This window comes from Dreissena polymorpha, chromosome 10 (genome assembly GCF_020536995.1).
Source record: "Dreissena polymorpha isolate Duluth1 chromosome 10, UMN_Dpol_1.0, whole genome shotgun sequence".
NCBI lineage: Eukaryota > Metazoa > Mollusca > Bivalvia > Myida > Dreissenidae > Dreissena > Dreissena polymorpha.
The window spans coordinates 75654077-75681677 of NC_068364.1; the positions used below are offsets into that span (position 1 = coordinate 75654077).

Consider the following 27601-nt stretch of genomic DNA (forward strand, 5'->3'; position numbering starts at 1 on the left):
CACTGGATTTGTGCCTTTCGGTGAAACAAATGATAGAGTGGACACATTTTTCATCAGTACCATGGATGACTCTTACAGTTCTCTTGAGATTCTGAGACTCCTGCTTCTTCTTTCACATGGCCAGGCAATGGTGGAGAGAGGATTCTCAATCAACAAGGAGATTGAAGTAGAAAACATGCAGCAGCAAACTTTAGTTGCGCAAAGATTGATTTGTGACTGTCAATAGGGTTGGGGGTGTTATGAAGGTGCCTATTAAAGATGAATTGTTAGTCAGTGCAGCATCTGCAAGGCAAAAGTATGAGCAGGCTCTGGAAACTAAAAGGCAGCAAAAAGCAACTGATCAACAACTGCTTAAAAGACCAGCAGTTGTAGAGGAAGTAGAGACATTTAAAAAACAGAAAAAACAAGTTGAAATTGATGTGGAGCATCTGGAGATGACTGCAGACAAACTGTTTGAAAAAGCTGAAACCACTGGAAAAATGCAGTTCATGGCAGAGGCAAACGCATTGAGGAGATCAGCAAAAGAAAAAAAGGAAACTTACCAAATTTGCAAAGAAAATTGAAGAGAATGAAATAAAACTGAAAGCTGTTTAAGATGGCATCGTCCTATCTTATTATGTGGTCGTTTTGATACTGTTTATGTATTCCAAATTTCATTTAACTGGTTATTTTGAATATTATTTTAATATAAGTATTTCACTTGTCATGTAATTGTTCATGATGAAAACTGTTTTAACGTCAGTGTTGATCTATCATATAAGTTTTCAGGTTGAAAACTTTTATTGTCAATAATTGGCCTATCATATATTAAGACAATTGGTTATGTTGATTTTTTTTTAAATAGAGCATTGGTCAATTATTGTGAGTGGACTCTCAAAACTTGTCTAGTCACTTAAAACTGATTTTATCTAAGACTTTGTTTCATCAAATAAATATTTTATGAACAACAGCATTGTTGATATAATGTCTTCCTCTTATATAGGCTAAACATAATAAGTTGTTATGTATGTACAAATACATCTTCGTAAGATTTGTCATGAGAAAGTACTCAAAGATATTTCGAAGCTGCAAATAGAAATAGTGCTTGATTTTCACTTTTTGACCTTGAAAAGTGCTTAAAAAGTGCCTGAATTCCGCTTGGAAATGTTTGTATGAACCCTGGAGGGTATTTGCATTAACAAATCAAGTGTGGGTTATACTTGGTCGAGTGTTATCACAGTCATGGTAAATTGTGGTACTATTTGTTCAGGTAAATTATGGTACTATTTGTTCAGGTAAATTATGGTACAATTTGTTCACGTGAATCAAGGTACAATTTGTTTCGGTAAATTATGGTACTATTTGTTCAGGTAAATTATGGTACTATTTGTTTAGGTGAACAAGTGTGGCATCATCGAGAACATTCAGTCGTGGATGAAGTTCAAGGCCCAAGCTCAGCTGAGTAAGAAGTGCAGCGGGGCAAAGCATTCCAAGCTCAAGGGCATTCCCAAGCTGGACGACGCTAACGATGCAGGGACACGGTACTCAAGGGAGTGCACTCTCATCTTGACTGAGGGAGACTCGGCCAAGTCATTGGCAGTTGCAGGTTAGGGGCTGTGAAATTGATGTATCTATGAAAATGAGACAGACTCTGGAGAAATGTGGCTTAACCCTTTGCATGCTGGGAAATTTGTCGTCTGCTAAAATGTTGTCTGCTAAATTTCTAAAATTAGCATTTTCTTCGATTTTTTTCAAAGAATACTATCAGAAAAGCAAACAGTTTGGATCCTGATGAGACGCCACGTTCTGTGGCATCTCATCTGGATCCAAACTGTTTGCAAAGGCCTTAAAAATCCGGTTCCAGCGCTCAAAGGGTTAATGCATGTGTGTACAGGCTAATCTGGAACCACACTTTCAGCCTAGACTAGTTTTTCTTTCAGAAGAAACTCATTTACATGAAAAAAGGCGGGAAATGTAGTCCCTGATTAGCCTGTGTGGACTGCACAGGCTAATCTGGGATGAAATGTTTCGCACTGCATTAAGCCTTGTTTTCCCAGAGCATTTAACACAGCTGTGCTGAAGATGTGTATTTGTGTAAATAGCCTTAATGTAGCCTTACAAAATTTGCAAATGCCCTTAAGAAATTGTATTTTGGGGGTACTAGTACATTTCTCAAACGTCACATGGATGTATCAGATGTTTTCTGTACTGTGATGTCTCATCAGTGAAACATTTATGTTCATGTAAATGCTACTGAATAACAGATATCCTTACAATTCAAGGGAATAAGGTTGGGCAAGAAGGTGACCTTAAAAGTTGTTAAATGGTAGAAATGTATGAACCTTTCTTCCGTGTTTACATTTCAAATTTATGAGTGATTCTCTAAATGTTTTCCTTAACCCTTTGCATGCTGGGAAATTTGTCGTCTGCTAAAATGTGTTCTGCTGAATTTCTAAAATTAGCTTTTTCTTCAATTTTTTTCCAAAGAATACTATCAGAATAGCAAACAGTTTGGATCCTGATGAGACGCCACGTTTTGTGGCGTCTCATCAGGATCCAAACTGTTTGCAAAGGCCTTTACAATTTGGTTCCTGCACTGAAAGGGTTAAGCTGTTTACAACATAAATAATGTATAGGCTAAGATGAAAAAAAAAGCACATACATTATATTTAAAAAGATAAGTTCAGTTCTGGTAAAAATAGAAATATATTTTGCTATCATTAATTGTAGGTACATGCAAAACGTGTTTTATTACTGTACAGTATATTGTCAATGTAAATTGTTGTTTTCAGGTCTTGGAGTGGTGGGCAGAGACAAGTACGGTGTGTTTCCACTGAGAGGTAAAGTGCTCAACGTACGAGAGGCCACACACAAACAGGTGAGACCATCTTCGGCCTTCATCAATAACTGACATACACCATAATGTACAATCTGTGTATGTTTATATTTGTTTGATAAAAAGAGACAGAATGCTGCTTCCCTTGCAAATAAAAGTGAAGGTCACACAAAGTAAAGGAAATATATAGGCATTAAACAACTTCATTTGGAATGTTTTAAGATACTTTTGAAACACAACTTCATTAGTACCTTTATTGTTTTGGACGTGCCTTTTGCCTGTGCAATTACTGTGTGATGTAGGATTCTGTGTCAATGACAGGTTCCATTCTCAGACAAGCCACATTACTTCAGTGGCGATTGTTTGTAAATCATTCTATGGCTATTTTCTTCCTACCTCAGCTTCAATTAGGGCAGTTAAAAGTTGATTGTGTGCCCTTATTACTGGTACAACCCAGGAATACCCAACGAAAGTTTAAGAAGGCTTATTAATTGCTGTTGTGCAACCATAAACTGTGAATAGGACACAACTTGTCATAAGTGTACTTTGTTGGAAATACCGATGTGTGCTTTTGGTCCAATTTGTTGACAAAATTCTGCCCCTATTTGAATCTCATAAAGTATACATTCTATCAAATGATAACCTAAAATTCTTAATTGAAGAATTCAAAAATAATGATCATATTAATCTTAACTTTTGATAGCCCATATCTAGCTGTATTAATGGAACTTAAGTAAACATAATATTGGAAACTTTTATTCCTAATTTGTATGCCCCCCGGATCAAATGATTGGGGGCAAAATGTTTTTGGCCTGTCTGCATGTCTATCATTCTGTCCCAAAACTTTAACCTTTGTTTAAGTTTTGCGATGACTTCTGCAATATTGAAGATAGCAACCTGATATTTGGCATGCATGTGTATCTCATGAAGCTGCACATTTTGAGTGGTGAAAGGTCAAGGACATTTTTCAAGGTCAAAAGTAAAAAAATGCAATTCAAGGGAAGTAATAAGCTTTAAAAGGGAAATAATTTCTAAACCTGCCAAATGATATATTGAAGTATTATTTCAAAGTGGCGCAATAGGGGGCATTGTATTTCTGACAAACACATCTCTTGTTAAGTATATGTCAGAAAAAAAGCTTAGATTTTCCTTTATCACCACTTTTTCCCCATTCAAAGGCTGCTCAATTTTCCCAGTATAAATGCCAAGTCCCATCCCAAAAATGTTGAGAGCAAAAATAAAAAGTATAAGTGCACTTAACTGGGAATATTTTTCAGATCTTGGAGAATGCAGAGATCAACAATGTGATCAAGATCTTGGGCCTTCAGTTCAACAACAAGTACGAGGATGAAGACTCACTGAAGACTCTGCGCTACGGCAAGCTGATGATCATGACTGACCAGGACCAGGACGGGTCCCACATCAAGGGGCTGCTCATCAACTTCATGCAGCACTTCTGGCCCGGACTGCTCAAACACAACATCATCAATCAGTTCATTACACCCATCGTGAAGGTATGTTTGCTTCCCTCTATAGTGATTGTCAAACAGGACATCATTAATAACATCATCACGCTCTTTGTGAAGATACGTTTGCTGCCTTTTTATGTGGTTTTTCTACACAACATATGATAAGCAATTCTTTATTGCCATTGTGAAGATATGCTGGATTGCTTTAAATACAACATCATCTATCAGTTCATTACATCCATTGTCAGGGGTGTGATTTTTCAGCGGATCGGGTTGTCTCGCGGGTCTTTTCTGAGATTCGCGTTAATTCGTTTAAAAAAATGTGGGGGAGAGAGGGTACGACTGATTCCGCGGACGTATTTCATAAGCGGCCCAAAATATCCACGGCTCGCGAAATCTCTCCGCATTTTACACTGGTAGATTCTGCCTAAGCATTTTTAAAACGAGAGATATAATTGGCTGTCGTTTCCCAATCTTCCAATTAAAATCGGTTTCTTAAAATGTGTTTGGTATTTTTAAGCTGATTCGTTTGCAAATGGCGCCGTTGTGAAGCGAAAATTAAGATTATTTAAATAGCAATCGAATTAATGACTGACATCATATAGTTTGATAGGAACAATGAGATTTGTTTGTCAATGAAAAAGACTACGTTTTAGATACAAGCAACACATATTTTGTTTAGAAATGTGCACAGTGAATTTGTGTCACGGAAATCAGTGTAAGCGAAATGGAGTTCAGTCTACTCGCGATGTAAAACAATTTTGAACAGTATCGTTCAAACATTGAAATAGACAAACATGATTTGATTTATATGTTAGTGGATCTGTGTATAATCAGATTCATATGCATATTCTGCTTTACAATGTTTGTCACGCTGTTCAGTTAACTGAAATAGCATTGAACTGAAGATGTGAAATGCAATATATTGAAAGGTAAACAAATTAAATATATTAATTTAACTCAGTTAATACATCATTAACACAAGAAGAACACTCAAGTGTGTTTGTTTATATTTAGTCCATTTACTTTAATTCAATACATTGAAAAACTGCTGCTATTGATCACAATAAATACTGTTAACTTTGCATCCTCAGAATGTTAAATGTGGAACAGATTTTTATGCCCCCCTTCGAAGAAGAGGGGGTATATTGCTTTGCTCATGTCGGTCGGTCGGTCTGTCGGTCCGTCCACCAGGTGGTTGTCAGACGATAACTCAAGAACGCTTGGGCCTAGGATCATGAAACTTCATAGGTACATTGATCATGACTCGTAGATGACCCCTATTGATTTTGAGGTCACAAGGTCAAAGGTCAAGGTCACTGTGACCAGAAATAGTAAAATGGTTTTTGATTGATAACTCAAGAACGCATACGCCTAGGATCATGAAACTTCATGGGTAGATTGATCATGACTTGTAGATGACCTCTATTGATTTTGAGGTCACTAGGTCAAAGGTCAAGGTCACGGTGACCCGTAATAGTAAAATGGTTTTCGGATGATAACTCAAGAACGCATACGCCTAGGATAATGAAACTTTATAGGTAGATTGATAATGACTTGCAAATGACCCCTATTGATTTTGAGGTCACACGGTCAAGGTCACGGTGACCCAAAATAGTAAAATGATTTTCGGATGATAACTCAAGAACGGTTTTGCCTAGTTTATTAAGAAATATTGTTATGATTCATAATGAAGTTCAAGTAGTTGTTTGTTTTAAGGTTTGTCATTGCGTTATGCGTGCAATTCGCGTAGTCAAAATCAGTCGACAGAATTTTCCTCCCCTCTGACTTTGCCTCAATCACACCCCTGATTGTGAAGGTATGCTTTCTGTCTTCAAAACGCTTTTTACCACTCAGATTGGCATTGTGACGTTTTTTAAATCCCTTAAAAAAATTAAATTTAAGACCTTTCTTGCAAGAAAGTTTAGGCTTCATTTCCAACCTTAAGATACTGATAAGCAGAACTAACAAAACAAAAACGAACAGACTGCAAGCAAGTGGTTCTTAGGCTGTTATGGTCATATTCTGGTTGCCATTTCCCTTATGTTCTGATTAGGAAAGTTAAAGTGATTGTCCAAAATGTTATGTTTTGTTCATCCGTAGAGAGACTGTATATTGGAGACAATCTGTCGGTTGGTTTGTTTGCAGTGGTTTGTGGAGGAAACTACTCCCGCATACCGCAATCGATTTAATTGAAACTTAAAATATATGACCATGAACAGGGGTGTCGATTTTCCTGATTATTCCAGATTTCAGCCGACCATGGTCGATTTTGAGATCAATGAAAATCCGATACTAATTTTTTTATGAGAGAGGGCGGGGGATGTTTGAAAGCGCGATCAAACTGAGATTTATATATTTGTCAAAGCTTCATTGTCTTAGCGTTCAATACGGATTTTGCCCGTTTTTTTATTTATAAAATATTTTTAACTGGCTAGCCAATGGCACGGATATGAAAGATAACTGATCAGTCATGGAAAATTGTCACTACTTTCCAAAATTCTTACAAGTCAACTAAACTTTGCACATGTCAGCGCCCTCACACTACTTTGGGGGAAGGGGTCGGCAGCCCTTAGGAGGGGGATTTTTTTGTAAATGGGGGGGATTTTTTTATAAAAAACAAGTATTACAACTGTGTTTAACTGTTATAAACATATATTTCTATATATGGGACTATCTATAGGACAAAAGAGTGGACTTTAACTCAATCTATATAACAGTAATCTAATTTAAATGTGGGTCAGTAGGTAGGCTTTTTTTTCTTACCACAACACTTAATTTATATTTAACTCAACGAGAATGTCATTATTTTCAGGTATCAGCAGTGTGAAATGCATAACAACATAATACTAACTTTCAGATATAGTTCTTAACAAGAAGATGTTGGATCCAGATTGTCTTTATCTGTAAATTATTGTACAAATAAATATTCATTGAAAACTAAAGACTGCATTTTGAATAAAGCATTTATTGACTAGAATAAATGTAAATGAAACAAAACATTAACAAAAATAACAGTTCTGAACGATTCAGACGCTTTCCGCAGTTGCGTTAATTTTGGACATAACATTCGGACGCGGATTTTGTAAAAGAAAAAGCTTTTGTCTTTATCTGTAAATTACTGAACAAATAAATATTCTTTGAAAACTAAAGACTGCATTTTGAATAAAGCATTTATTGATTAGAATAAATGTGAATGAAACAAAACATTAACAAAAATAACAGTTCTGAACGATTAGACGCTTTCCGCAGTTGGGTAAATTTCCAACATTAAATTCCGATGCGGATTTCATAACAGAAAAAACGTTTGAGTCGGCGGTTAAAAAACAGGGTAGGTTGGGTAACCAGAAACAAGACTTCTTTTTTGTTAGCCTATATTGGACAAAGCGATATAACGGACCGTGATATATTGGAGTCAATTTTCAACTATAAATCAGCGATTTTTTAAATTATTTTTTATACATTTTCGGAGAGGGGAAAAATCAGTTTTGGGGGAAAAAAATATACTATTCAGGTGGGGGACTGCAGCCGAAATTCAGAAGGCAGATTTGATAGATTGAGGGCCCTGCATGTCTGCCATCATGAAATATTCTAAGTGATAAATAAGCAAAGTTAAGCAGTTCAGTAGCATATTGTAAAGCAATATGTTAACCAAATTATATATTGATAACGTACTTGCTAGGTAAATGGTTTTCATCTTGCAGCATTCAAACGATATGCACATTTAATTTCATTTGCAAAACACATACATTTTTCGGATACAGCATTTTTCGCTGATAAAATTAATTTTTTACGTTCATTATAAACAAACCTATAATGACGAATACACATGCTGTGATGCAGACAGTCTGATTAATGATATTTCGCCACGTGTTCACCAGAAATTGCAAATAGAAATACCATAAAATACAGTAGTACAATTAGAGAGGGCTTGAGGGGGGGGGGGGGCATTGCCCATTATCTCTGTTGGGGACCTGCATTCCCAGACCCCTGGTCTAATTTTCCAGATTTTAAATTTGGGACAATTGACGCCCCTGCATGAAGCATAGATATGCAAGAAACTTTACATCCTAGCTTATTTGCATACTCCTGATATTGATTGGCCATAAAGCATTGCTGACAAAGCTGTGGTGGGGTTGATGTGTTTGTTGTGAGACTGGGTTACAAAGCTGTGGTGGGGTTGATGTGTTTGTTGTGAGGCTGGGTTACAAAGCTGTGGTGGGGCTGATGTGTTTGTTGTGAGGCTGGGTTACAAAGCTGTGGTGGGGTTGATGTGTTTGTTGTGAGGCTGGGTTACAAAGCTGTGGTGCGGTTGATGTGTTGGTTGTGAGGCTGGGTTACAAAGCTGTGGTGGGGTTGATGTGTTTGTTGTGAGGCTGGGTTACAAAGCTGTGGTGGGGTTGATGTGTTGGTTGTGAGGCTGGGTTACAAAGCTGTGGTGGGGTTGATGTGTTGGTTGTGAGGCTGGGTTACAAAGCTGTGGTGGGGTTGATGTGTTGGTTGTGAGGCTGGGTTTTCCCAGAACAAGGCTCACTGCCTTATTTCCATTGCAGGTGACAAAAGGCAAAGAGGAGTTGGCCTTCTATAGCTTGCCGGAGTTCGAAGAGTGGAAAGCAGCCACATCTAACTGGAACACATGGAAAATAAAGTACTACAAAGGTCTGACCTCAGATTTTCCTGAAAAACTTCTTACAAATCGTGTTTTTTCACTCTGTTGATTGGGATGCAGATTAAAGTACATAAGAAGTCAGCCTATTTAACTTCTTTAATGCTAGAAGAAAATATTAAAGCTACCTTTGAATTTTTATTTGGAAATCAATACTTTATTTTTAATTAGGCTGTTTTCGGAGAAAACCCGAGGTATTGTCACAGCCAGCTCGTCGCCAGCCGTCCGCCGTAGGCATCATGCTAAAACCTTAACATCTAAAATCAAAGTGCTTCCACCTACAACTTTGAGACTTGATATGTAGATGCGCCTTGATGAGTTCTATAGGCCTCACCCAATTTTGGGTCAAAGGTTAAAGTCACTGCGACCTTTAAAAAAAAAAATTCTGACAAGCTTTCACAGCCGAGCGTTGGCACCAGTTATGCAGTGCTCTTGTTTATGTTTGATGTCCCACATTCAGGTTTGGGAACCAGCACATCTAAGGAGGCAAAGGAGTACTTCAGTGACATGGCACGGCACCGCATCGAGTTCAAGTACTCAGGGGTGGACGACGATGCAGCCATCAACCTGGCCTTCAACAAGAAGAAGGTGGAGGAGAGGAAAGAGTGGCTCACCAACTGGATGGAGGAGAAGAAACGGCGCACCGAGATGGGGCTGCCTCAGGTATGTACACACATTGGGTCTTGTTGTTTACTGGCAGAGATAGGGCTGCCTCAGGTATGTACACTCTTTGGGTCTTGATGTTTACGGGCAGAGATAGGGCTGCCTCAGGTATGTACACACATTGGGTCTTGATGTTTACGGGCAGAGATAGGTCTGCCTCAGGTATGTACACACATTGGGTCTTGATGTTTATGGGCAGAGATAGGGCTGCCTCAAGTATGTACACTCATTGGGTCTTGATGTTTATGGGCAGAGATAGGGCTGCCTCAAGTATGTACACACATTGGGTCTTGATGTTTACGGGCAGAGAAAGGACTGCCTCAAGTATGTACACACACTCAAGGGTCTTATTTTTGTTTTTGTGGGGATTCCGTCATAAAAATGCATTTGTTGCAAAAGAGACTTCGGCGGCCCCCAGATCAGTGATCTGCAAAATTACATTTGGACAAGCATGTTTTTTTTAGCAGGCGAAATCAGGGTGGGGGCAGGGGCTGGCTCAAAATTTTCTTTTGCCAAATTTACAGAAGATATATAAAATTCTTCACATTACAGGGTTTTATGAAGAAAAAATAATAGCCAAATGGAAATTTCTTGAGCCAAATTTTCTAATTTGTAGCAATTTGAGTAATGGCAGAGAGGCCTTGGAAATATTAACTTGTTTACTTGTTATTTTATTTTCTGGTTAGGCAATTTTTTGTTTGGAATGGAAACTTAACAGATGTTACTTAGCCAGTTTTGTTACAACTGTAAAACAAGCATACACTGTCACAGATATTAATTAAAAATTTAGGCACAAGGGTGATCTAGTTGTAAAAGTTCAGACGTATGGTATTCTTGATTTTGGAATTCAGGCTCAGGGGAGCCACTCAGGGTAAAGGCCTTGGGGCAAATGCCTGGTTCTAAATGTTTTGAATTGTTTACATTGTCCCATGTGTTGTGTTTCAGCAATACCTGTACAACAAGAACACAAGGTCGGTCTCGTTCAACGAATTCATCAACCGAGAGCTGATACTCTTCTCCAACATGGATCTGGAGCGTTCTATCCCTTCACTGGTTGATGGGCTCAAGGTAGAGTGACATGTAATGCTGTTCCATAGGCCTTTCCATCGTGCCAATTAAGTAATTTAATCAAAGTTATGAATAAGTTGCAGACCTGTATACTAATATGGATTCGCCATAGTTTCTATGGAATCTATTGCTTAACTACACACTATGGATTGGTTCTGGAAAACTTCTGATCTACTGATCAAAATGGTCAGATTTCATTTTAAATCGTATTTTCAAATCTTGTCAGTAATCAAAATTTTATAGTAAATAAACTTAATAGCTGGAATTTTATCTCAACTTTGATTACTTTAAGTAAGTTTAAACAGGGGTGTGATTTTTCCGCAGATTTCTGTGGATCCGGTTGTCCCAGGGTCAATTCTGAGATTCGTGTAAATTCATATAAAAAAATTGGGGAACAGTACGACCGATTCCGAGGACATATTATATAAGCGGCCTGAAATATCCGCGGCCCACAAAACCACTTCTTATGTTACACTGGTAGATTCTGCCTAAGAATTTTTGCAACGAGTGATGTCATTGGAACGCGCATGATGGCATTGCACGCCAATCTGGTCAGGGTTTTTTTTGGCCCGATTTTATAGCCGAAATTCGGCTATGTTCCCAATCCCAAAAAGTATACTTTTTTCCCAAAATGTTAGAAAGAAGTCTTATGTGTATTTTATCTCAATTTAAATTCAATTACATCTAACAAAGTTTTATATGATTTTTTTCTTTTAATTTGAATGATTGTAAAGAGTTAAATCAAATTTAGTATTTCCCTAATTAGTGGACTTTTCGTGTGGAAAAAAAGGCTAATGAATTTATTTTCCCAATTTCATGAAAATGCCGATAAAATTCCCAATTCCAAAGCCATGGGCTATCTTCCCAAAAAGTGGAGAAAAAAAACCTGCTGGTAGAGAAATTCAGTCAACAGAATTTTCCTCCCCTCTGACTTTACCTCAATCACACCCCTGTAAATAAGGTGAATACTGGAGCACTGAGACTAACTGTAAGTCCTCTCATAATCCTACCTTAAGTGTGGAAGGATACGATAAACTTCCAACTTAACACACAGACATTCCCAAAAGTGTTGGACATAATCAACATTTTAAAGACAGGTCCAGTGATTTTTTTTTGCCAGAAATTACGGCCGCTATTCGGCTGCTTCCCAATTGCAAAAAAAGACGTTTTTTCCCAAAAATTTGATTAAAATTTCCCAAAAAAGACAAAAATTTCCCAATAAATCCAATAAGTTTACAATGTAATTTAGCAAAATTTCGAACGAGTGCCGATCGAGTTGCTGAGTCGTCGCCGAACAACAACTGACTTACGTATTTTTCGCGAATTTAGCCGAATACAATTTTACGTTGCTATCCACATCTCTCTCTATATTGCGGAGGATACTGACGATAGTCGATGTATCCCGATTGTAAACGCCTGTTTTTACACACGCCCAAGATGGCGGCAAGCAGACGAGAAATTTGCGATGCGCGGCGAAAATGATAAATAACATTCAAATTAACAACGGATATAATATGGTTATTACGGAATAATTTAATGCGTGTGTCAATTAACGCAAAATATAACGTTTGAGATAAAAACAACAAATATTTATTACAAATCTTCACAGTGAATGTGCATCACGGAAATCAATGTTGGGAAATTGAAGTTAGTCTACCGTTACTCACAAAGTTAATGCATTTAAGATGAGTATCGTTCGAAAATGGAAAGAGACAAACATGATATGATTTATATGTTAGTGGATCTGTGTAAAATCAGATTCATATGCATATTCTGCTTTATTATGTTTGTCATGCTTTACAGTTTACTGAAATAGCATTGAAGTGCAAGATGTTGAAAGGTAAAGAAATGAATTTTTTTTATTTTAACTCCCTATAATATATCATTAACATAGCAAGACCACTAAAGCGTTTTTTTCGGCGTAAGCTGTATGAAGCAAGCTTTTCACCCTGACTTGACCTTTGTAAGTGTCCAATAATATTCAAATAAAATTTCCCGCGGCTAGGTAAGAATGAATACACTTCATTTATTCCATTGGCTGATTTGAGTATAACACCAGAACATTGGAAACATATCAACTGTTTTACTGCATGAAACAATTTTATCTCTAATGAAAAGGCTCAATAGATAGAACAGTTTACAATCAATTTTCAACATAAATACAGTTTGTGCGTTCACCTTTTATTTTCAGAGAATTACCAGCGCAAAAGCGTTTATACTAAAGGCTATATTCTCATATTTAGTACTTACTTGCATTGCATTTCAAACCGCAAGGTTTCGGGTCAATTCGCGGCCAGTGTGTGAAAGTCAGAGTTTATATACAGTTCATCACCGGAGTTCGCAGAAGGGGTTGCGATCTTTTCATTGAAGGAAAAAATTGGAATCTATGCTATTTTTGTCTGATGGAGTAAATAGTTTGTTTAGTCGCGTTGTCGATATATCAATATTTTAGGCACAGCTGTTGCCTTGGTCGTGTACAGTTGGCGTTAACAAGCCGTCGTTTCAGCAGCAGAATTGTTACCTTACTTTAATGCATCGCATTCCAATCCCCAAGGTATCAAGGTCAGTTTGCGGTCAGTTGCAGAAATCTTTATATAAACGCCGTCTCGTAAACTTTGTGCGCTTGAAGTCTGTTTTGATCAGAAAGATACTAAATAAAGATATTCGGCGATATTATTGTGGTATGTCAATCATCGATTTTTAATATGTTTTCAACATTTGCATGATAAGGACCAATTTTGATAAAATTAATTAGAAATATTTATCCATTTAGACCAGTTTATTAAGCATGAGCACAATAATTCACTATACTATAATTATGCAATAAAATAAGAATTGAGTATTGCCGGCTGACCTATATGCACTCGTTTATTTTCATGTTTCTTGTGTTTTTCTATTCTGTAAATATAGATATCTGTGTAATAATATCACATAAAGCAAAATAAGCCACGAAATCTGGCGCAACACCCCGTAATTGATTTGCTAGTGACGGAGCTAAGAACTGCGCAGAAAAACGGCATCCGCTACTTTTTATCTCATTGAGATAACTTTTGATAGTTCATAAACATCAACAACAATCAACGCCGTATATTTTTTAAAGATATTTCTTGTTATAAATATGTGTTAATGTTTTCACCATATGATATTTAATTTAGAAGAATACTGATTTAAATTCTTACTGTTATTATTAGTGTTAAAGGGGTTATGATTAAATGGTATATTTAAGAATCTATATAGATTATTGCAAGTTCAATATGAATACATTAAATTAGTACTTTATAATATAAAAATGCTGTCAAACATACTTTAATAATTTTAATTCTGTTCTTATAATCATATTTATAATGTTTCCCAATTTCATGGTTTATCGCGCTATTTTTCCCAATTTCATGGTTTATCGCGCTAATTTTCCCAATCCAAAAGGCACAGGCTGTAGAAAAAAAACCAAAAAAAATCACTGAGGTCTGATTGAAATTCCATGTTGCCGGTTTGAATATCCAGGGAATAATTCAAGAGGAAAATTTGATAGTATTAGCCTGTGTGGCCTTAACGGGAACCAAATTTTGAAGGCCTTTGCAAACAGTTTGGATCCAGATGAGACGCCACAGAACGTGGCGTCTCATCAGGATCCAAACTGTTTGCTATTCTGATAGTAATCTTTGAAAAAAAATGGAAGAAAATGCTAACTTAAGAAATTCAGCAGACGACATTTTAGCAGACGACAAATTTCCCAGCATGCAAAGGGTTAAGACCCTAGGTTACCTGTATTACAGCCTGGTCAGAGGAAGGTGCTGTTCACGTGTCTCAAGAGGAACCTGGTCAACAAGGAGGTGAAGGTCGCCCAACTGGCCGGCTCAGTGGCTGAACTCTCAGCCTACCATCATGGTGAGGTATGTGTACCTAAACAGATGACCTACAGGGATTTCCCTGGAAAAGAGTCTTAAGCCACAGATGACCTACAGGGATTTCCCTGGAAAAGAGTCTTAAGCCAATTTGCCTCTATTAGATTTGGTCTAATTTCTTCTAAATAAGGCTTTTTTATGTGAATTTATGAAGAAAAAATTGTATCAAAAATAAATTTTCTTAAGAAAATGTGGTAAATTTTAGCATTTGCAAAAGTATGGCCTGCCCTACAGTCACCTTATTCTGTCTTGTACAACTGGTTTCCTGGTGAAACATACTTTCTTGCACAGTGAAAACGTGTCTTGCACAGTGAAAAAGGGTCTACAACTCTTATGAGCAACTTAAAATGAGTGGAGTTCTGAGAAAACTGGGCATAATGCATGTGCGTAAAGTGTTGTCCCAGATTAGCCTGTGCAGTCTGCACAGAGTAATCAGGGACGACACTTTCCGCTTTTATGGTATTTTTAGTTTCAAGGAAGTCCCTCCTTACCGAAAATCCAGTTTAGGCGGAAAGTGTCGTCCCTGATTAGCCTGTGCTAATCTGGGATGACACTGAACGCACATGCATTAAGCCCAGTATTCTCAGAACATGTCTCATTTGAGTGCGTGCTGGAAGTCCTATTTGAGTCTGCGAGTAGAATTTCGCATGCTTGTCATAATGACATGTTTGTACAAAATATCCAAGCCATTATTCCATAAGAGAGGTGAAAACACTATTTTCTACTGAAATCTCTGACTGAAATTCTGTTCAGGACAGTTGTGATTTTTGTTTTTTCCTATTAAGTTCATTACAACCTTTTAATAGTCATAATTTCTGAACAAATATTTAATTGCTTATTAGAAGCATAATATTTGCTCAACACATAATTATTAGCTTTATGCGATCTGTATAAAAGTGTAGGAATAGATTTTGGTACACCCGGTTTATAAAGTAGTTTTCTTCTGTGATGTTTCCAAAATTACAGCCCTGTGTAGAAAACAGCAACAAATCTTAACCCATTTATGCCTAGCTTCTAGAAAAAAGGACTTGGCAAGCAGCGTAGACCCAGATGAGACGCCACATGATGCAGCGTCTCATCAGGGTCTGCGCTGTTTGCTTAAAGGAAGAAATATTCTAAATATAGAAATAAATATACAAGACATCCCTAATTTTGGAAATAAATTGATCCAATTTAGAAGGATGGGAGAGTCCACTATGCATAAATGGGTTAACCAAGCACTCATCCAACCAACTGATACTTTCAGCAATCCCTTATGAGCACAATAGTTAACCTGGCCCAGAACTTTGTGGGCAGCAACAACATCAACCTGCTGCAACCCCTGGGTCAGTTCGGTACACGACTACACGGTGGCAAGGATGCCTCCAGCCCCCGTTACATCTTCACCATGCTCAGGTAGGGACTGCACAGCAGTGTTTTTTTTTCATTTAAAATCGGGTCTGGTTACAGGACCCATTCCCAATGGATAAAAGTATATATTTTTCCCAAATGGGAGCTAAAAATTCCCAATGGAACTAAAAAAAATAAATTTTAGATCAATATTTTGTTCATCTCCCATCCATATAAGATCAACCTAAGTAAATATAATACTGGACACACTTGTATCCTCAATTTTGAAGCATTTTTTTAGCAAAACAACAACACTAATTTCCCAATATTAGGCAAAATGCCGCGAATTTTCCCAATCCAAAGGGACCCGGCCCAGAGCTCCAGATAAGGTTTTGAGAAATTCTTAAATTACTAGATTTTCAAAAAGAATTCTTAACTCTGAAATTTTATAATTAACGTTACTACTTAGTTTTGGAAAATAATTCTTATCTTTTCTAAATGACCCAAAAATAAATAATAATGGTTATTTTCAGGCAAAAAATCAAAATAAACATATTAGCAACTTTATTTATACGATTTCAACAGTGTCTATTCAGTTTTATACAATTTTATTTTTTAAATACTTTCATATGCCCAAACTGTACTTATGCCTTCGATGAATTTTTACATATTTCACAATTAAAACGGGTCTCCCTTTCAATCTTTTCAAAGATTGGCCACAGGAATTGTCCCTTCCACTTGTTTAATGTTTTTTGTTTAAGTTTGGACGCGTCGTGTCGCGTTTTTTAGCTTTTCTGACTGTTTCGGCAACTGAACATACAACATCGTATAAGATCTTTTCTATAATGTCTTTCTTAACATTCAACTTCGGCTCACTTTGCGTACAATATGTTAAAAGCGTGTTTTTGTACGCTTTGCAGTTTTTTAGGACGCTCTCTGGGCGCCACCATTGTTTTTTGACAGATAGACTGTACACGCCGCTTTTATTGAAAAAAATGCGCTTTTTTAAACAAACCCGATAACCATTTTATATAAGCACCGAAAAGATCTTTAATACGCGAAAAGAATTCAATAAAAATCGATACGAACCGATGTAAAAATAATATTGGTAACTTGATTTTGTAATTCTTAATGGCACAACAAGATTTTAAAATAAATACGTAACGGACTTGAAAATAATTCTTAATTACAAAAATACGACCCTTATCTGGAGCTCTGCGGCCCCAATTTCCAAAATGGTGAAAAAAAAACACTGCACAGGCTAATCAGAGAGGACACTTTCCGCTTTTATGGTATTTTTCGTTAAAAAAAGTCTTGTCAACCAAAAATCCAGTTAAGATAGAAAGTGTCATCCCTTATTAACATTCTTGCATGGAGACCTACGGTAGGTTTGGATTGTATTTGTGGTATGTCTGATGAAGGTCAAGGTCACAGTAACATTAAAGAGAAAAATGGCATACACTCAATAACTGCACTTTGGCTACGATACTGAATTGCCTTTTTGTGTGTTGGTACCTGTATATGAATCTACTAAGGGATTGAATTAGGACCAGTCACTTTAAGTTAACTTTTAAACTTAAGTTGCTTATAAAATTATTTTTTGAGATAAATGCCCAATAATAGAAATATATATAAATATATATATTTTGCTTCATGTTCCCCAGCCCACTGACCCGGATCCTGTTCCAAGTGCACGACGAGCCTTTGCTAGAGTTCCAGTACGATGACAACCTGCGTATAGAGCCCGAGTGGTACTGCCCCATCCTGCCCATGGTGCTGGTGAACGGGGCCGCAGGCATAGGCACAGGCTGGAGCACCAACATCCCCAACTACGACGCCCGGGAGATCGTGGCTAACATCAAGAGGCTCCTGGAGGGAGAGGAACCGCTTGCCATGGTGAGGAGCTTTGGGGTATTTTGTAATGCATGTGCTAAAGTATCGTCCCAGATTAGCCTGTGCAGTCCGTACGGGCTAATCAGGGCTAGCTCTTTTTGCTTGTTGGAATTTTTCATTTTGAGGAAGTATCTTCTAAACGTAAAATCAAGTCTAGGCGGAGAGTGTCGTCTCTGATAGACCTTTGTGGATTGTTCATGCTTATCAAGGACCACACTTGTGCGCAGAGGGCCAGATAAGATGCGTATTTGCGTAAAATACGCATGAAAAAAAGAAAAATACGCATGACTTAAAATTTTGTTGAGTAAAAAAACTCCTGGCTAAATTCGGATTACGCATCGTGTCCAATTTCAATGCGTATTGGCCGTTTATACATGCACATAAATTCATCTAAACATGACTGGTTCACATCATTGTGTCCACACCGATTAAAACGTAATAAAATGACCATCTATGTATAGAGTGTGGTTCCCGACCTAATTTACTCCTCAGTCAGAACGGTATAATTTCATTTTGGCCCACGATAAAGGCCGATGTTGACACAACGGGCTCCCCGCTGAATTGTTGAGACTCGATATACGCTTATGGTGAAAACATTTGACATGACATTCGATATAACCCGAATCGCCCAACTTCAAGCATTTAAGTTTTGCTCTTCATCTCTTCATCTTTTGTGCTGCACTATGGAAAAACCTTTTTCCTTCAAGCACTTTTTAAATGGCAGCCGAAATACACATATAATAAACAAGTTTTGTGGGCCAAGCTTAGAAGATTTAGATCGTGGCTGTACAGTGTGTGCTAAACAGTGGCTTGCGAAATCAAGCCGGGAAATATATTAATGGCTGCTTATAAGACAAGGGCAAAAAAACAGAGAAACTGTTTGATAAAACAAAAGTGATTGCTTTATTGTGTACAAGACTGTTTGTTATTGCGAGTTAACACTACATGCACAATTTATTATTTATTCTGATCCTTTGGACATAAATACTCCTTAAAATTATCGGATTTTGATTTTTACTCATCAATTAAACATTTCATGAGTGAAATACCCCTCGGCTGAAAAAATTATCTGGAGCTCTGCTTGTGCGCATGCATTTGCATCCAGTAATGCTTTTATATCATTATTGAAAACTAAAAGGCATGATTGTAATTCAAATTAGCTCCAGCCCTGCACTTGGGGAATTTTTATGATCCCCCAAAATATATTTTGGGGGGGGGGGCATATATTTTGGGGGGAGCATATAGTCGCCGCTTCGTCTGTCCGTCCATGTTTCCATCCATGCACAATTCTTGTCCGGTCTATTTCTCAGCAACTAATGACTGAAATTCAACGAAACTTTATGGGAAGCTTCACTAACAAGAGGAGATGTGCATATTATCAGCGGGTTCTGGTCGGATGATTTTTCACAGAGTTATGGCCCTTTGAAATTTTCCATTAACTGTACATATAGTGCAATTCTTGTCCGAGCTATTTCTCAGCAACTAATGACCGGAATTCAATGAAACTTTATGGGAAGCTTCACTACCAAGAAGAGATGTGCATATTATCAGCGGGTTCTGGTCGGATGATTTTTCACAGAGTTATAGTCCTTTGAAATTTTCCATTGACTGTACATATAGTGCAATTCTTGTCCAGGCTTTTTCTCAGCAACTAATGACCCGAATTCAATGAAACTTTATGGGAAGCTTCACTACCAAGAGGAGATGTGCATATTATCAGCGGGTTCTGGTCGAATGATTTTTCACAGAGTTATGGCCCTTTGAAATTTTCCATTAACGGTACATATAGTGCAATTCTTTTCCGGGCTATTTCTCAGCAACTAATGACTGGAATTCAATGAAACTTTATGGGAAGCTTCACTACCAAGAGGAGATGTGCATATTATCAGCGGGTTCTGGTCGGAGGATTTTTCACAGAGTTATGGCCCTTTGAAATTTTCCATTAACTGTACATAAAGTGCAATTCTTGTCCAGGCTGTTTCTCAGCAACTAATGACCGGAATTCAATGAAACTTTATGGGAAGCTTCACTACCAAGAAGAAATGTGCATATTATCAGCGGGTTCTGGTCGGATGATTTTTCACAGAGTTATGGCCCTTTGAAATTTTCCATTAACTGTACATATAGTGTAATTCTTGTCCGGGCTATTTCTCAGCAACTAACGACTGTAATTCAATATAACTTTATGGGAAGCTTCACTACCAAGAGGAGATGTGCATATTATCAGCGGGTTCTGGTCAGATGATTTTTCACAGAGTTATGGCCCTTTGAAATTTTCCATTAACTGTACATATATTGCAATTCTTGTCCAGGCTATTTCTCTGCAACTAATGACTGGAATTCAATGAAACTTTATGGGAAGCTTCACTACCAAGAGATGTGCATATCATCAGCGGGTTCTGGTCGGATGATTTTCCACAGAGTAATGGCCCTTTGAAATTTTCTATAAAAAAATTCTTGTCCCCCCAACCATTGTGCCCTCAAGAGGTTTCCTTTTATCTGAATATATAATGCAATATTGTGACCAAAAAAACTTTGGGGAGCATCACCCGTCTCCGACAGTTTCTTGTTCTTTTTGCTTTCAAATACTATAAAAAGTAGATATAAAGTTGTTCAACATTATTTTTGCAATAGCTCTGCAAATAGAGATGGATAGATAGATGAATTTAATGCTTTGATTTATTGAAACAATCTTTCTTTTTTTGAAATCTTTTTATTGGCATAATTAGGCAGAATTTATGTATAAATATAGTACTAAATCTTTTTTAGATTGTGATTTGGGCAAAAAAGTTTCCAAATTGTTCTCCAAAAAATAACCAAGGGTACAACAAAATCACCATTCTTTTTTATGCAACCTAAACTTTGTAAAGAACCTTAACCCAGGTGTGGTCATTTCATGTTCCAGAACCCTTCGTACAAAAACTTCCGGGGCACTATAGTCCCACTGGTTGACCAAAAGTACGTGGTGAATGGTGAGATCTCTGTGGTGGACGAGACCACAGTGGAGATCACTGAGCTGCCCGTGAAGAAGTGGACCCAGGATTACAAGGAGGACGTCATAGAGCCCATGCTGAACGGGTCGGACAAGACACCTGCACTCATCACGTAGGTTGATACGGGGTTCTACAGTGTGTTGTTTGTCACTATTATGGGAATGGGGCCGGTCCTTTTAGATTGATAATAATCGCTGAGAATAAAAGTGATTCCAATATATGGGAATGGGGCCGGTCCTTTTAGATTGATAATAATCGCTGAGAATAAAAGTGACTCCAATATATCACTAACCCTTTACCACTTAAATAAGTATTTTGATGTGTTTGTAAATCCCTTAGAAAGTTAAATTTAATTAAAGACTTCTTTCTTAATTCAAGTTTTAAAGGCCTTATTTCCAACCCTTAGATACTGATGAGCAGCAAACAGCATAAAACCTGAACAGACTGAGAGTTACTCAGTGAGGCTGTTCTGGTTTTATGCTGTTTGCACATATCCATTTTCACTTTGGCTCTGAGAGTGAAAGGCTTCAGTAAGGTTCATCTTATAGAGTTGGATGGGAGACGAACTAAATATAAATACTTATTTAAAAACAAATCCCTTTTTTTGTTTGGTAATCTTCAATGAGGAATGTGTATGTGTTTCTTGAGCCACTCTGGGGGCATATTTCAGTATTTTGTTGTTAATATCAGTCATGGTACTTAAATGTCTATTAAGACCAATGAGGCGAATAAATAACACTGTTATTTAGACCAAGATATTTTATACTGCCTGGCTACTTCTTCAAGCTGTACATACAAATAAACTGAAATTTTCAAGCTTTGCTTACTTTGCTGAAATAATTTGCTTATTTTTAAATGAAACAAAACCCCAGAAAATACAGGCTCTTGCCTGATCATTTAAACATAGTCGAAACAGGTGTTTTATTTTGGGGAAATGGCCTGGCCTTTTTTGAGGGGGGATTAATCACGCGAAACGCAGGATTTTTTGGGGAAAATAATGAAAGTATTAAATAATCAATCCAACATATTATACCGCTTTTAAAACAAATTCAAGGCAACAGAAAATTTAATTAGCAATATTTTTCTACTCTGGAACAGGTTAAGTCGGTTAAGTTATATAATTTAAGCGTTCCCCCCCCCCAAAAAAAAAAAAATAAATAAAAAAATAATAAATTAATTAATAATAATTAAACATTGTTTATATATCATTTTTGGGGGAAAAATGTCTGTCAGAGGGGAAAAATACATTTATGGGAAAGAGCCTATATTTGACGGGTAAAGAAGGAAAAAAAACAACCTGGTTGAAATGTTTGTCCAATGTTTGAAATCATGACAGGAACATAAGCACTGAATTGGTACACTGAATCTGGTGAGCTCTGCTTGGTCTCACTAGCATTAGAAACATTAAAAACATACACTTTTAACACGGGTGACTACATTTGTTTGTACAATACTTTCTTATCTGAAGGACATAATGGAGTTATCCAATAATTTAAAATTAATGCTGGGTCCAGCATAAATTCTAGGGACTGTGGACTCGTGTTAATTTATGTCCCTGTCCTTGATGTATACAAGTCTCATTCTGAAAGAACAGAGCTTGAATACATGTGCGCAAAGTCCCAAACCAACCTGTTCAGTCCACACAGGTATATTAAGGACAACACTTTCCACTTATAAAAAGGGTAATTAATGATTGCTTTTGCGTGAATATCCATTTTAGCCAGAGAGTGTCATCTTTTATTAGCCTGTGCAGTCAGCACAGGCTTATCTTAGACAACACTTTATGGACATGCATTGTGACATGTGAAATTCGTTCAAGATTCAACTAGACAAATTATGGTTGGATAAGCGTTTTGACATATCAGAAGTGTATTAATTAAAGCAAATTTAAATAACTTGTGACATTTACAACAATAAAAATTCAGACCGGAGTGGAGACATTAAAATTGAAGAAGTTTAAAGGAATCAACTAGCTGTACGAGTTATTGAAAGTCCCTAAAAGACACAAGGTAGGTAGATGAAGCCCTGTTTTCTGAGAAAGAAGCTCCAATGTGGTTGTGTGTATTTGCAGAGACTACAAGGAGTATCACACTGACTCCACTGTGAAGTTTGTTATCAAGATGACCCCAGAGAACCTGGCCAAGTCTGAGGAGGCTGGACTGCACAAGGTGTTTAAGCTGCAGTCATCAATCGCCACGTCATCCATGGTGAGTACGTGGGGGAGGGGGCAGGCTGCAGTCATCAATCGCCACGTCATCCATGGTGAGTACGTGGGGGAGGGGGCAGGCTGCAGTCATCAATCGCCACGTCATCCATGGTGAGTACGTGGGGGAGGGGGCAGGCTGCAGTCATCAATCGCCACGTCATCCATGGTGAGTACGTGGGGGGGGGGGGGCAGGCTGCAGTCATCAATCGCCACGTCATCCATGGTGAGTACGTGGGGGAGGGGGCAGGCTGCAGTCATCAATCGCCACGTCATCCATGGTGAGTACGTGGGGGAGGGGGCAGGCTGCAGTCATCAATCGCCACGTCATCCATGGTGAGTACGTGGGGGAGGGGGCAGGCTGCAGTCATCAATCGCCACGTCTTCCATGGTGAGTACGTGGGGGAGGGGGCAGGCTGCAGTCATCAATCGCCACGTCTTCCATGGTGAGTACGTGGGGGAGGGGGCAGGGATCAAATCCCACGAAAGAAGTTTAAGAGGGTGTTTATAATATCCAGACTTATTTTCCTTCTTAGAGAATTGCCGTTTTTCACAATTTTGAATATGGCGGATGCGTAACCTTGCTGCTTTGTGTGTCTTTTTAATGTCATAAATACTGACCTGTTATCGTATGCTTATACTTTCCAAGGGGAAATAACTCATCCGGAATTTTAACTGGGAATCCGCCACCTCAATACCGTAATACAGGCCAGGTAAAACAACCTAGCCAATGCAACCTAGCCAAAAATCGGTAACCAACCCTCAATATTCTTTCCGGATCAACCAGGTGTATACGTGTCTTTTACGGCTCTGAATTAAAATATTGTTTTTCACTTGGTTGATTGGGGTTTTGAATAGATAAATTGTGTTATTTATCTTTTTATTTCTCATTCGGATTAATTTGTGTGGATTTAATGGATTTTGTTTCATTTGTAAAAGGTAAGCCATGCTTGTTTTTATCGAACAATGGTTTATTTCTACCATGCTGGGTGTTTTCAGGCGCGAACGACCACGTGCAAAACGTGCTCTTCTAATACATTGCTAGAACGTGCAAAGCATGTTCTTCTAATGTGTTACGAGATCGTGCAAAGTGTGTTCTTCTATTGACAGATTGTTTATCATTTGCCATTGTGTGCAATAATGATTTTAACGTTCCGTATGACAATCTAATTGATCGTCATTTTATTTTTCATCTGTTTTGAATTAAACTTTTGTTTAATTTATGATCTACGGCAGTATTATTATAATTTTCATTATGGTCAAATAATGATTTTATGTGCCGTATGATAATCTGGTCTGTGACCAGTTTATGGTTGAATATGCTTTGCTCTTGTTTTTCATATATTCGACTACATGATGGTCGCAGAAACAAGAGTGGATAAATACCCGGTGACTTCGCAGATCATGGATGATAGTTGCAGTATCAGTCACCGGGTATCGGGCACGATCGCGACCGCACTATGCTAAGTCTCTTAGACAGTCGGTCAACATCAGACCATATGGCGACACCCGTCAGCCGGTCTTTGCCCGATGGCATTGGTCAAGGACATCGACCAATGCCGGACCATTTGGCATCCGCCATACGGTCATTATCCGGTGACAACACTGGTCATGATATGACCGGTACATCACCGGGGACGTTGATCACGGACCATTGATCGACGTCTGACCGGCCGGTCCGGTCACCGGTCATGTCACCGGTCCGGTCCGGTCATTGATCACCGGTCATGTCACCGGTCCGGTCACCGGTCATGTCACCGGTCACCGGTCATGTCACGGTCCGGTCATTGATGTCCGGTCCGGTCACCGGTCATGTCACCGGTCCGGTCACCGGTCATGTCACCGGTCCGGTCACCGGTCATGTCACCAGTCCGGTCCGGTCACCGGTCATGTCACCGGTCCGGTCATGTCACCGGTCCGGTCATGTCAACGGTCCGGTCACCGGTCCGGTCATTGATCACCGCTCCGGTCACCGGTCAACAGTCATCAGTTAGGCCTGCCACCAATAACACCAGTCACCGGTCAAGAAGAAGAACTCGGTCTTCTTCATTGAATTATTCTCCTATTCTTCGTTGAATACATCGTCTTCATCAAGGATTAGACATCGGACACGCTCTTCTTCGTCGAGCAGTTCTCATCGTCGCGGCTCTCGTAAGCGATCACGTCGTCACTCACGGAGACGTTATTCTAGAAGATCTCGGTCTCATCGCAGCCGATCCACATCTCGGCCGATCCAGATCTCGACATCGCAGGAAACGAGGACGCCGTCAACCTTCACGTAGACATCAGCGGACTGCATTGAGCACCACTGGATAGTTATCGAACATACCTCTCCTTCATTGAGCAGTTCTCGGCGTTGATACGCTCGTAAGCGATCATGTCAATGCTCACGGAGACAATATTGTAGAAGACAATATTTCCAGCGTAGCCGAACAATATTTCGGCATCGAAGTTATATGGATGTCGCCACTTCTCACGTAGGCGTTAATGAACCTACTGGTCATATCGACGTTCTCCATTTTATTCCTTTAGGAATATCATGTCTCCATTCCACGTGTGATGGTTCTTCTTATGGCATCCACACATGTTGCAGTCACCGAGCCGTAGTTGTATACGAACACTAGTTCGTTTAACATTCAGGCTTCGGGATAAGCTGTTCTTTTCTCCACTACGACTACAAGGACACTTATGCCTATTAATACTGATAATCTACCGTTGTTTTCCTGGTTAACATTATCAGATGACTTCGTGGATGGTCATTCTTCTGCACCAGATATTTCCATTCTGACGCAGTTATAATTATACCGGTCCCGATCACCGGACATCGGTCACCATTCATCGGTCATATCACCGATCACTGATCACCGGTCAGAATAAGTGATGTCTCATCGCCATCGGATTGGATTTTTTTGGCATGATCTTCTTTTCCGAGCAGTGCTTGACATTGATAACAGACCATATGGATTCCACCATTTTTCGGTCTTTAACTGGTAGCGTCACCGGTCATATTATGACTGGTCCGTTCACCGGGCTACAGTTACCGGTCATTGACCGGTCCGGTTCGGTCACCACTTACCAATTACCGGTATTCCACTGTGTTTTCATCGGTCAATTTTTAGTATCACGGGTATCGTCTACATTACATAGTTGTATACCCCTGGCTATGATTGTATTGAATACTATATTTTATGGATTCAACAATCTACATGACTTTTTGTGTTTTTCAATACTGATGTTCTACTGGCGACGGTTACCAAATCATGCTATATCTGTTATTTGTACTTCTATCTCAACCGGCTACATGCAGACTACTGGTCTTGCAGATAGATCGGCTGAAGTGGGCTCGGAGACTAGCATTGAGGTCGAACATTACTATTTGACCTCTATTAATTTATGTTCGAGACCCGAAGGATGAATTGTTTTAACCGCCTTTACCTGTCGGCTACAGACTTTGCAGTCAGTGTCACGGAACAGTTGGGACACATTAATGACGCTAGCAGGATTAGCAAGACGACATTTGTATCGACTTCTGCTTTTCTATTGCTCCTACGGCAGTGCATATTTTCAAGCTACTGGAATCAACAAGAGTTCTGATACATAGGATTGCCTATCAGATTGACGGCTACAGTCTTGTAGATGGCTTAGGACCTATTGAACTCAGATCTTAGATCCTAGGATCTGGAGGGACCTCATCTTAAAGTTATTCTTCTATTACACTTCTGGCCATAACAGGCCGTCTTCCTATAACTGGTCGTATTCCTTTCGGAATTCGTCCAGGTTAGAACTCTTGAAGTAAATGGATTAATCAAGTCAGAATTTAAGACTTCCATGCATTCTACCGGCAAGCGTGGACCCGCTTAAGGTTATCCCTAGGGTTTTCACCTTTTTCTGCCATCACACCTCCGATTCCGGAGGTACCACTATCAATCATATTTCCGTACTTCGCAAATCGATGACTTCGCGACCTGTATTATCCAGGATTTTAAAGGCGCCTGTTATTGGTTCAAGAAGAGGCTATATTCTGTAGATAGGTCATAAACTTATAAGTGTTAAACACTGTCCTATTCTACCAATTTTCAAGTGTGTTTGGAGTGGGAAAGTTCGGCTTGCCGTGGTTTCTTTGCCCACCCATCCTTGACAAATGGTTCCGGTCACCGGTCGGTATTTACCGGTCCGGTCACCGGTCCTTCTGCTGAGACGTCTTTTCTTACGTCCGTTTCAGCTTTATTTTTAAGATAATTGTATTAATCTCGGGATTATTTATTGACACAGATTTCCATCCTTTTGTCATTATTTACCACTATTCAGTGGTGTCTAGACTAGAAGATTATCTTGGCAAGAATATAGTTTATTCTACCACAACCTTCCTTACATCTTATACAGATGTGAGCAGATAAGGTTATGGACGATCACATAGAACAATGTATCTTGATTTTCTCAATTATGTGGTATCCTAACGAATATCACCTGCACATCTACATCTTGAAAAGCGAAAATTCTTTTTAGCTGTTTTTCATTTACAACACATTTTCACGATTCCTTTGTGATGGTTTCAACTATCACACATCGGTCGTGGTTTACTTACAGACACGGAGGTGAT

General features: G+C 38.6%; 1 protein-coding gene across 6 annotated transcripts in view; it reads left to right on the plus strand.

Annotated features, from left to right (window-relative positions):
• Positions 1-27601, plus strand: part of LOC127848299 (DNA topoisomerase 2-alpha-like) — a 70928-nt gene that overhangs the window by 20076 nt on the left and 23251 nt on the right. For all 6 annotated transcript variants that reach the window (XM_052380671.1, XM_052380676.1, XM_052380675.1 and 3 more), the window contains exons 11-21: positions 1375-1585; positions 2772-2857; positions 4093-4329; positions 8838-8943; positions 9411-9613; positions 10559-10681; positions 14455-14571; positions 15830-15978; positions 17577-17808; positions 20711-20910; positions 22870-23005. In XM_052380671.1, coding sequence (XP_052236631.1) covers positions 1375-1585; positions 2772-2857; positions 4093-4329; positions 8838-8943; positions 9411-9613; positions 10559-10681; positions 14455-14571; positions 15830-15978; positions 17577-17808; positions 20711-20910; positions 22870-23005 — 1800 coding nt within the window. The remainder of the gene's footprint in view (positions 1-1374; positions 1586-2771; positions 2858-4092; positions 4330-8837; positions 8944-9410; positions 9614-10558; positions 10682-14454; positions 14572-15829; positions 15979-17576; positions 17809-20710; positions 20911-22869; positions 23006-27601) is intronic.